General features: G+C 39.0%; 1 protein-coding gene and 1 long non-coding RNA gene across 3 annotated transcripts; one reads left to right on the top strand and one right to left on the bottom strand.

Moving 5' to 3' along the window:
* Positions 1–698: 698 nt before the first annotated feature.
* atf5a (activating transcription factor 5a) lies at positions 699–6,355 on the bottom strand. The gene is made up of 4 exons (XM_073860380.1): positions 6,125–6,355; positions 4,396–4,641; positions 2,874–4,085; positions 699–2,695 (listed from the first exon to the last, which is right to left on the bottom strand). Exons 2-4 carry the CDS (start codon positions 4,535–4,537, stop codon positions 2,505–2,507), a joined length of 1,545 nt encoding a protein of 514 aa, XP_073716481.1. The 5' UTR covers positions 4,538–4,641; positions 6,125–6,355; the 3' UTR covers positions 699–2,504.
* Positions 6,356–6,413: 58 nt separating this feature from the next.
* LOC141358768 (uncharacterized) lies at positions 6,414–7,261 on the top strand. 2 transcript variants are annotated; one of them, XR_012365185.1, is made up of 2 exons: positions 6,414–6,554; positions 6,648–7,261. It is a non-coding gene; the product is annotated as an uncharacterized lncRNA (long non-coding RNA). The 2 variants fall into 2 exon arrangements; XR_012365184.1 differs by having other exon boundaries at positions 6,423–6,554; positions 6,630–7,261.
* The last annotated feature ends 4,230 nt before the right edge of the window (positions 7,262–11,491 follow it).

Below are 11,491 nucleotides of genomic sequence, written 5' to 3'. Positions count from 1 at the left end.
TTTAAGGGAATGTATTTTATGGAAAAAAAGTTAATATATGACATTTAATAAATAAATACATCCGTGACACTTATTTAAACTGTGCTCTACAATGACCTAGTCTTCTCTAAAATGTAAGCTACCTCGTTTTTCCCTGAAGACATCTTATATTTTGAAGGGTTTATTTAGGCTATATTCTATTTAGTAGATTTTTGCTGTGTGACTATATATGATAAGCTACACGTCGCCTGGATATGTGTCATATTTTACAGCTTCACTGAGAGAAAAGACAAACATGATTCTGTGCTGATCGGTGGTGTTCAGATAGCTACTAAAAATATACCTGTCCTATTACAACGAACACCTCATGAAACGAATGAATCAAAGTGAAAAATAGCTTTTGAAGCCACAAGACTTGAACATTCGTTTCTCTCTCTTTTTCTTCTTGTGTTAAACGTTATTTCGAAATACAAAATGTAGGAGTCAAGCGGGTGATAATTAAAACAATTATCTATAATATATTTAGAAAAATCCTGCGCTGCTGCAATAAAATAATTCAGAGGTAATTGTCTCCTTATTGAGGATACAGACCAGCGCTGCTCCACATATTCGGCTGTAAATTATTTTTCGGCCACACAAGGGATAAACTGTATCTGTTAAACTCAGTGTCTACCGATTAAGCTCACATTAAAATCTCATATGAAGCCGACATGCACTGCTGCTGACACAAATCACTTTATTTGAATCAATGGAGTAACAGGAAAACACAAATTAATCGGAGACTATACATCGAAATGCCTCTTTACAAAATGACTGGTCTTAGTATTATAGCTGGTGTAAACTTGAAAATTGTGTGCCTTGGTTTTGGGTTTAAAAAGTATATCTCAACTTCACAAAAAGACCGTAAAACAGAGCGAATATTTAGCTATTATATTTCATAAACATGATTGTATACCGCCAAGGAAAGTCGATATGATAAGCTCTGTTATTATTTAGGTCGTTTATTTAGAGGAATTAAATTATATTTGTAATATTGCTACGTATTAAAGTTCACACGACACTTTTCAAAAAATGCTATAAAGAAACAAATAGGAAGAAAAAGTCTGATTTGCTGCTTATTTGTTTTTCTTCTTGTAATTGTTATTAAATGCATGTTCGCTATTGCAGCATGTAGAAAACAAAATTACTACACAAGTTGGCAGGATAAACACCTGAAAATGACTAAATTGTAAACATGAAAATCATAACATTCGTCAAATATTGTGCAGGATCGCAATTGCGATAATCCTAACTTAAATCGTTCACATTGTGGATGAAATATTGCTAAGAAGCTGGGAGTCCGCAATTGTAAGGAAATCTAAAGCCACCACAATCATTTCAATGATTATAAAAAAGCTGTATCACTATAAAGATTTCTTTGCTGACCCCAAACACACACACTTGTACATTAGAGCAAACAAGAGCTTTATAAAATCACAAACCCTGATTGTTATCGCAATAACAGCAGAGACATTGGGCCAAACAGTAGTTTGTGAATCAAATTCCACTCATTCATCTCTAATGAAATGTGTTAGCCAAGAGAATAGAAAATAGGACTTATTAAGCAAGAAAGACTCCTGCGGTATTGTTCAACGTGTCTTTCAGACAAAAAACATTCTTTTTTTTCAAAAGCCATGAAATCTTCAGCATGCAAGAACGAAAGTACAGAAAATCAACACACATAACATTAGGCAGTGCCATATCTTCAGCATTGAGTTACAAACTGACATACCTCCATGACTTTGGACATAAATTGTATACCTGAGCTGCAGGACTAATCTAAATTGGGGATTTATAAACACATCATCAGGTTCGTCCTTCCTGAGGGAAATTCATTTTGAAAAGCGCTTCCCCTGAAACTCAATATATAAGACATTGCTTTTAATATCAGTGCTTATTTCTTGATTAATATATATGGAAGAGTTAAGATAATAAGAATTACAAATATTGTACTTCTTGTACATTATTTGTATTAGTACGATAAATGTTAAAACTGCAAACATATAATTGTAACAAAAATAAATAAATTAAAATAAATGCAGGTCATATGCTAAACTTGTGAGATTACACTGCAGCCTTTCTTTAAATAAATGACGATGCATTCAATGCATCTTGTATAATTCAGCGTTACTATCTAGTAAACGCTTCGTTGTTAAAGCTCATTTATGGAAACAAGAAGATGACCCTTTTGAAGAAAGCAGACAAACATGATAAAAAAACGCCTGTCATTACAGTCAAGACCTAATCACAGTGCATATTGACCGATCTGGAGTTGGTTTTTAAAAGTGGATGTCTGTGCTGCAGCTGTGGACGGACTTTGTCAGTTTGTAACGAAAATTAAATGATTGAATAGCGTGCAATAGTACAACCTCCACCACGTTCTAAAAAACACAATCAGTTAGAAAACATTCCAACTCAAATTTCATTGCCTTCAGACTGCTAACATCTCTACTTGCAGGACCATTGTCAGGTGGTCAAGCTTTTGGTCAGGCGCTGGCTTCCTGTTTAAGGCGTTGGCTGCGGGCCTTGTACACCTCAATCAGGAGGTCTTTCACATATTGGATTTCGCGCTCCACCGATTCAGCCTTGTCTCGTAGTTCACGGTTTCTACCCTCCAGACCATGAAGCTGTTCTTCCAATGAGTCCAACTCCGCTCTCTTCCTCTGACGATATCTGTTAAAAATGAAGCGCCGATTTTAGATTAATACTGGAGCCTGTTACCATCTTCCAAAGGCTCAGTAGGATTTATCATGAGCATTAAAAAAATAAATCAAATAAATATAAGCACGAAATTTAAAATATTATCTTTGCTCACTTATGTACAATAAAATGATGTGCGAAAGTGCTATATCTGTGAGCTGCCGTCTTGTTTTGATCTCTTTTCTTCTGTTTACGTTCACCTGGGGGACCTTCAATAATTGGGATCTCTAGTTCTGGTTTCACAATGCAGGGGTCATCTTTCAACACACAGACTCCTCGGACACACGGAGAGCCCATTTCGGAATCGTGGTGGTCGGGACTTAAGCAGTCGGGGCTTTGGCCTTCGAGATAGCCACAGTGAAAGTTGTTATGTTGATGGTGAATCTCTGTGCTGTCTGGTTTTACAGGGTCATTGATGGCTCCTAGAAAGCTGTGGTAGGCCTCTTCTTGGGATGTACCTTGAAGGAAACAGGTTTCGTTGGGTTCGGTCTTCCAAGAAACGCTGGTCTTGACGTCACTGGCGTCGCTCTTTGCGTCGTTCATTATCTCCATTTCCGTGCCTCCTCCTATGCCACTTATATTGACTTCTCTGACTCCGTACATCATCATTTCGTCTTTCTTGTGGGGAATTTGAACGGGTCCGCTAAAACTGTACCCGCCGCCGACGACCTTACCCGGGCAGATGGCGTCTTCTGTGTAGCGGCAATTCTTATCCTCTTTGGGTAAAATGGAACACCTTCTGATCTCCACCGCGCTGCCCAGGCAGTAGCCTTTGCCCACCACCCGTTCATCTTCTGCACAGCTGTAGCTACCGCCAGTTGCAACAGCTGAGTTACCTGAGGAATTTCCTTTGGAACTCCAGATGCTACTGTCAAAGCTCTCACCCACCCTCACACCTTCGGAAACTCGCTTGCGGCTGCAGACGTTGCCGCCGGGGCGGTTGCAACTGTAGGGGGCATGTCTAGGAATCTTGGTGCGGCCAATGGGACCCCCACAAAAGCTCAGCAAGTCAAGTTCCCCGGTTGCCAGGGTAACAAGTAGAGGGCTGGATTCTGATTGGTTGGAAGTAGAATACGATGCGTACGGCAACTGGTAATACGATGGCGGACCAACTGCCGTTGGACCCTTGTCGCATTTCCCAAGTTTGGAGGCTTTCTCTGGGAGTGGGTCAGACAGGAAGTAATCCTCCAGCTGAGCAAGCTCCTCTTGCAGCAGAGAGGTCATGACCTCCAAATCTGAGGGCACCTGGATGTCATGCTGGAGGGGCGAGGGGGGGAGGGATGCATTGGGGGAGGGAGAGGCGTGAGGGTTCGGGAGGTAAGAGGAGAAATCTACTTCTTCCGTCATCCAGTCACTAAGACCATCACCTATTGGGAAAACAGAGGTCAACATGTTAATCGCTGGCCTAGAGATCCAATGTAGCACAGTTATTGTAAATAAAACAACTATACTGACAGTATTTGAATAACATGTCAACAAAAATAACCATCACAGTTAAGCGCGCTTACTAAATTCAAAATGCGAAAACAAGCGTTAAAGTAGCATGTTATAAACAAATCATATTAAATAGATCCACGTTGGTAGTTTTACTCACTGTTCAAGGAGAACGAAATGTGCTGCAGTGCGGTGCCCACCTGAAACTGGGAAAAATAAAAAACTGTATTCACTGCAACTCACCAATTAAGTGCTGGCTCTCCTCTGGCCCCTCCCCTCTGCGCCCCTCCGATTGGCTGTGGTTAGCCTGTGGGTGAGAGAGAGTGAGGGGGTCTGCCGGGCAGACGAGTAGAGTCTTCCAAATGGGTGCTGACATTGTCATCATCCTGTCCGTTGATCCTACGATTCAAATGTCCGAGCTTACGGTGCACAACAGTGAAGTTTGAGAGTTGAGCCACAGAAAACAGGGCTTGGTGCGCATTATGAAACCTAAAAAAAGATGTGACAAATGATAAGGACGGTGCGATAATAAATCGTTCTAGCTACAATCTAAAATAAACCCACGTCAACTACAAATTTTTGTTCACGTGAGTGGGGATGAAAAACCAGCACCTCCCAGGTGATACAACACTCCATTCTAAATTTGTCTAGGCACACCTAAAATAACTGGCCAAACATTCACATTTGAAGAATTTCAACATTAAGAGATACAATCCTACCTGAGTAGGCTATAATAAATATAACCCCCATTTTGTCACACCATCAGTTAAGACACATTGGTGATTAGCGAGGGACCAATTTAGAAAACCACCACACTTCCATCCATCAAAGTCCCTTGTGCCCACTTAGGGGAGCTCTACTGAGATCCTAGAGAACCAGGTGAATGCTCTACTTGTGGGAACATTTTTTATCAGCCTGGGTATTCAAGATGCACAAATGACTTAAGAGTCGTGCACAGTGACGAATGCTTCTCTGAAACATCATATTAAAAACTTTAAGAATGTTTGTTGTTTATTTAAACCTTAATATAATACGCGTTTCATTCTGCAATTAAGTCCAAAATAATAATTCATTCAGTTTTGAGGTTTTGATTCCTATATGCTCCAATAATCTTTACTAATACAATGAAGTGCAGTTTGTTTACAGTCTATGCTGATCAGACAAAAACATAATTCTGGATTGACAAAATAATCAACCACAACCCAGAAAACTTTCAAACTGCAGGAAGAAACCAAACAAAGCTGTCCTTCCTTTCAAAACAACAAAATTCGCTCTTTCTAGGCACATGGCAGGTGAAAACAATGCAGCAGCCTATGAACTGGATCCTGAGGTACTCAGCGAGCACGTGGGTTATATTGTATGACGTAATGCCAAACCAAGACACAAATCCTCGTGAAAGCTCTGAAACGATTAGTGCTTTCGTTATTTTTCAACGGGAGAACAATACTGCGTGTAATATAAAACTATAAAATCGGGTGAATATGCATGAGCTGTCAAAAACAAACAAATGCAACACTTTTGAGATGACATAGTAGCACCTGCATAGCGTTTGCACTATTGTTTAAAGAGACAGACAATGCATCTGTAAAACATAGATTATAGCGCAAAAAAGCTGTTTACCAAACAAGCATGCCTACTCCCCTTCAAAGTATACGCAAAAAATAAATAGGTGTAAAAACAAAAACTATATTTAACGTTAAAATAATTATAAAAACGGTCAAATGTATCATAGTAGGATCGGTACTATAAAGTTGCAAAAGCGTATAAAGTAAGAAGGAACGAGAAGACGAGCTGAAAGGAGTTTAGGAAACTTTGCCAAGAAGCAAAACACAACGCATAAAACCTCTCCTGTATCACTGTTACAAGTGACAACACATTCAACAACACATAAACTCGAGCAAAAACACAGTGAAAGCACACAAAAGTCAAACACCTCAAATTCAAACACAAAGAAGTAATGAGTTGCACTTACTCCATTCTTGCTTAAATGTTTTGGGTCTGGAGTGCGTTGCAAGAGCAAAGCACAGCGTTTCTTTAGGATCGACGAGTAAACGAAATTAAAAAGCCATGTCTCCCTCGGAGTGTCTAGGACTGAAGTGCTGTTGGTCTTGCTTTGTTGTGATGGAGTTGATGACTGAGAATCGGCTAATTGAGTCAATGCATCAGGTCACCCACACCTAGCAACCAGCTGCGTCACGCGGTCAGCCCCCACTACAATAGATTCCTCCGCCCCGTAGATGTATTGGTAGATACATTTCACACTCGAAAACGCCCACAAGATCTAGGTCTCATTTACTATTCTACGTTGCGTCCTTTCAAACACAGCCTTTTGGCATAACCCCGCACTATAAAGACTGTGGAGCTTGCATATGCAGTGAAAACTACTGTTAACGAGGTTTAATGTGATTATCGTATAAATAAAACATTTCGTTATACATAAAATATTTACATCCTAACATGTTTACAATGCCGTTCAGATGTGTATTGTTTCACAGGGACTACTTGATTACTTCTAGCGAGGAAGAACACTTTTGCTACCCAGGAGATGCGTGGCTGTTGTTGCAGGTTAGTTGCATCAGCGCTGTAAGCTGTTCGCTGATTCGCCGGATGGACTGAACTCTTCCCGCAGCGATTGGCTGAAGAGGAACTGTTGTCGTCTCTGATTGGCTGATGGGAAAGAACCGTTGCATCCCAGTGGTCTTTAGTTTTCCACTCTCCGAGCACATGTTTCGCGTAAACATCCCGGGAGTACGTGCTAAAAGTGGTTAAAGTTTCATGTCGTAGAAGGACAGTTTAGTGAAGTTAACTCACAAAACATTGTTCATGTACTGTTACAGGTTTTGAACATTTTCCTCCGTATAGATTTAGATTTAACCCATCTGTGGCGTGATTGGATTTGGTACGTTTAAACACCTTTAGAGTTTAAGTGTAACAAATTGCTTAAATGGCTTATCCTCGGGATTAAAGTAAGATCTTAATCGTTTATTTACATGCTCTCCCTTAACTACACTTTGATGAGAAATTGGCACGCAAAAATGTGGTAACTCTGACGTTTTAAATGTATAATAATATCTTAAACTCTTAAATATTTAAAGATCATTTTACTGTACACCCTTAACAGTTGGCGTCTTTATTATTTTCTCTCTTTTTAAAGATTTATGTAGCCCCTTGGAAAAACCCTTAAACATAAACTTTGTCTAGCGATAGACTGTACTTCTTGTTTGTCTATATTTTGGTAGGTTTAGTAAGTGTGGGCGTCACTTTACACGCGCTGGGCCATTCGGTTCATTTTGGGTCACAGCGAGAAGAGACAAAATAACCTCAAACTCAAACGTACATCTCACTTAATTCCTGTTAATAACGTTTTTTCCCCGAGAATCAAGCTTTGTTTTTCCCCTCTCAGCAAATCCTAAAGCTGATTGAAGGAGCTATGTCTTCCTGTTGCTATAGTAATAGCGAACACTGCCCCCTATTTTAGACATGTTTTCTGGTTGCTGTTGCCATGGGATTTGCAACGAGCACTCTCGCTCCGTCTTTCGGCCCGTCTCTTTCACTTTTGTCTCTGTAGTATAAAAATGACATTCACATAAAAGTTTATTTCGTCTTTAAAATAATTACCAGAAGTGTACATTATCAACAGTTATTACTGATGATACTTTTATCGCAATGTTCAACATCACATCATGGACATACTCTGAATTATGGTAGAGGGCTGTTATCACAGAACTTTTTGTGGTTTGTGACAAGATATCCAACATGAAAAATACTGTAGTACACGGTATTTACTATAGGAAACTGTAGTAAATAATGTAGTATACTGTATTGTGTTATAGTATTCAGTATAATTAACTAAATACTGTAGTAGCCTATACTTCAATACTAAAGTTGAAAACCTAGGCATTTCACTAGTTTACGTCACATCTAGTGAACACTATGGTGTGGGATGTAGGCTAATGAAATTTACAGCTTTTATTAATCAAAACATGACATTTGCCATAGCAAAACAAACAAACAAAACCGCTGTCAGATGATGAGTACTCTGAAACTTTTTAAGAAGCTATGGCTTTCATGACTGAGAAGAAGTAGATTTTATTTACACCTAACAGTTCTGCACGAGAGAAGATGACACCTGCTTTCTCTATAGAGTGACTGGATCAAAGAGGGGCTTCTGAAACTACTGTGATACTGTAATTCTTCTTGTGAGTCGGCTCAGCCTCGCAGTTGTAGAAGTAAGGCCTGATGCAATCTTCGTGACCGCAGTCGTAACGTTGAAGAGGCTGAGATAATAATGGTTGTTGAAGTGTGGGATCTCTCCCAGGAAAGCGCTGACTCTCCCAACTCGCCGTGTCTTAATTGGTCCGTGGGGGCGCCCTGTTTGCGCAAACCGTGAGAGAAAGTCAGCAGTACACACACGGGCACCTCAGCCACCACCGACACCTTCGGTGTTGTCGGTGCATCATACTTTGACTGGCTGTTTGTATTGAGTTTTTCCACCTACGTTAGGAAACAGCTGATGTGGCAAACAGAGACGTAGGCCAACGGCTTACCCGCAATTAATCACAGATTTTGCGGATTAAAAAGATGGTAGAAGTGAAAAAATCTGTTAACCTCATAAATCCAACTGTCTATATGGTAAACAACCGAAATATCAGACACGCTCACTCCAATAGCTTTCTGACCATAGACTTTACCGCACGTAGACCTATATAAACACACACTTTTAAAGTTTTGTAATTTTGTTATATGTTTGTTTATTTTGTTCATTTTGTTTTGGCCTCTCTCTCCCCCTCCTCCCCAGTCAATATAGCTATCTATGTTAGTCAAAGAATAAGTAGTGTGTGAGAGAGTACGCACCACGCCAAGCTCATGTTATAGCACACATTAGTAACAGTTACATCACAATTTCATCACCATCTCCCTCTGAATTCATTGTTGTCTCTTTTTCATTCCCTTGTACAAGCGATCAAATCGTTTAAAGTTTCGATGACTTGGTATAACGCTTGAAAGATCAACGTCCAATCGGCAGTATGAATGTCCCGCCGTTTCAGCATGCTCTGTTGAGAATAACAGTAACTTTGATGATAAGTGTAATACATGTCTAATAACACATATTATATGGTATGAGCGCACATCTGTTTAACACGCCTGCACCGCAGCGATTTCACTGACTGCTCCTCAGAGAGCGCGAGGCAGCGTAAAAGTTGTTTAATTTTGAGTGAAGTGTATTTGTCTCGGGCCTCCAGTGGGACGCTGTTGTATTTGGAGTGAAACATCGAGCCTAAAGACTGGGCAAGCTGGGGTTGGGGGTTGGAGAGGGAACTCAAGGACAAACTGAAGTTGTTTTGTTTCTTGTTTTACTCTACTATAGAGTTCCAGAACACATTTAATTATTTTACTGCTGTGTAGTGTGCACTATATTAAATAGCATACTGTACAGTTTTTTTCTATGCCAGGATCCTGAATGTCCCTGCAAAAAATTTGAATGGTTTACATTAGGGTTTATCATTAGGCTAAAACCTTTAGAAAAATTTGAGATGCACCGATATATCGACCAATAAATGGTAGGCAATCTGTTGACACTGACAGTAAAAAAAAGAAATCAGACGATTATTTCTGTCAGTTCAAAAGGGGCAAGAAATCCATGAAATTGTGCTTTGTGTAAAGAAAACGTTACCCTACTTAAAAAATCTAGCTAAGACAAACGCTGGTGAGTTGGTTTGGTTGGGTTTTGCTGGTCAGGCTGGAAGATCAGCTGACCCACCAGCTTGACCAGCTTTTCCAGGCTAGGAGGACCAGCTTAAACCAGCTACTACCACCTTAAAGGGATAGTTCACCCAAAAATAAAAAAAATCTTTCATCATTTACTCACCCTCATGTTGTTACAAACCTGTATAAATGTATTTGTTCTGATGAACACAAAGGAAGATATTTTGAGAAATGTTTGTAAACAATCAGTTTGTGGACCCCATTCACTTCAATAGTAGGAACAAAGAATAATATGGAAGTAAATGGGGTCCACGAACGGTTTGGTTAAAAACATTTCTCAAAATATCTTCCTTTGTGTTCATCAAAACACTGAAATTTATACAGGTTTGTAACAACATGAGGGTGAGTAGATGACAGAATTTTCGTTTTGGGTGAACTACCCCTTTAAAACAGCTTAAACCAACTACCAGCTTATGCTGGTCTTAGCTGAATTTTTTAGTAGGGCATTCATAAAACTTAAGAAGTACTTTATAATATTGATAATTTAGTTAATGTGAGTTAAGAATCTTAATTTGAGTATCAGCTTTGTTTATAAGTAAGAGTTACTTTGAAACAAGTTGTTAGTGATAATAAAGTTTTTACTTTTTTTTCTTTTATGCATTTTTTAAGAAATTGTTCAATTTAAAAGAAAGTATAAACTGTGAAACCATCAAACTATCTGAAATCGGTTTTGACAGACATCACTCCAAATAATCGGTTATCGGTATCAGCATATAAAGATTTAGTATTTGTGCATTTCTAATAAAAAAACTTTTTTTTGGGCCTTTTGCAAGTATGATTTAATTCTTTTCCACAAGGTGTTCACACATTCTAAACCTATAGGCTTAATACTTGAGACTGGTCTTGGTCTCGACTGTCGTTGGTCTCATCTTGGTCTCAGACTTAATGTAGTTCTGAATGTAGGTTAGGGAGGAGCCTATATGAAGAGTTTGGTTCCAAAACGCAATAAACGCCATTTTTGAAAAAAATTAGTTACTGCCAAAATCAGTATTATATCAGGTCAGTAGTTAAAACTAAATAATTAATTTTACGCAAAATCCAATACCCGCCATGATATTCTGTCATCTTTTCTCCCTTTTTTCCCAAAATGCGACAAACGACACTGCTCCTTTTTTACAGAACGCAATAAATCCATTTCTGATATTACAGCGGACCATTCATTCACGCAATGTAAACAAACATGGCGGCGCGCTGAGAAAACGGAATCCTAATTTTCCTCATCTACTTTGTACTTCGTGATCAACAAACAAAACAAAATAATACTTTAATAGCATTGCCAAACCTGTGATGGTTTTCTGTGACGGGAAAGAAACGTAAGCCATCAACAGCTAATCATTTCCGCGAGAGGCACTCGGTTGCTTGTTCTCCCGACAGCATCAAGCTTCTCATGCTAAAACATTGTGTTCTTAATATAACAAAGTAAGTGTTTTGGTTAATGCCATTAATGTTTATTTTTTAATCATTGTATACCACTAGTCAACTAAATAAATATAAAATGGTAAAGATGAATGCACATTTATGTATTGATTTAATAGATTTATAGCATTTTGAAATAAAAACTGTCATGGATTTA

This window comes from Misgurnus anguillicaudatus, chromosome 22 (genome assembly GCF_027580225.2).
Source record: "Misgurnus anguillicaudatus chromosome 22, ASM2758022v2, whole genome shotgun sequence".
NCBI classification, from domain to species: domain Eukaryota; kingdom Metazoa; phylum Chordata; class Actinopteri; order Cypriniformes; family Cobitidae; genus Misgurnus; species Misgurnus anguillicaudatus.
This window is presented reverse-complemented; position numbering and strand designations above follow the sequence as displayed.

What these genes read in the sequence shown, in the direction of transcription:
- atf5a (XM_073860380.1), bottom strand. Translation starts at nt 4,537, where the DNA reads ATGATGACAATGTCAGCACCCATTTGGAAGACTCTACTCGTCTGCCCG. An exon ending in GGAGAGCCAGCACTTAATTG is followed by an intron (nt 4,086 to 4,395) that starts GTGAGTTGCAGT and finishes TTTTCCCAATAG; the next exon opens with GTGATGGTCTTAGTGACTGG. An exon ending in TCAAAACAAGACGGCAGCTC is followed by an intron (nt 2,696 to 2,873) that starts ACAGATATAGCA and finishes GCTTCATTTTTA; the next exon opens with ACAGATATCGTCAGAGGAAG.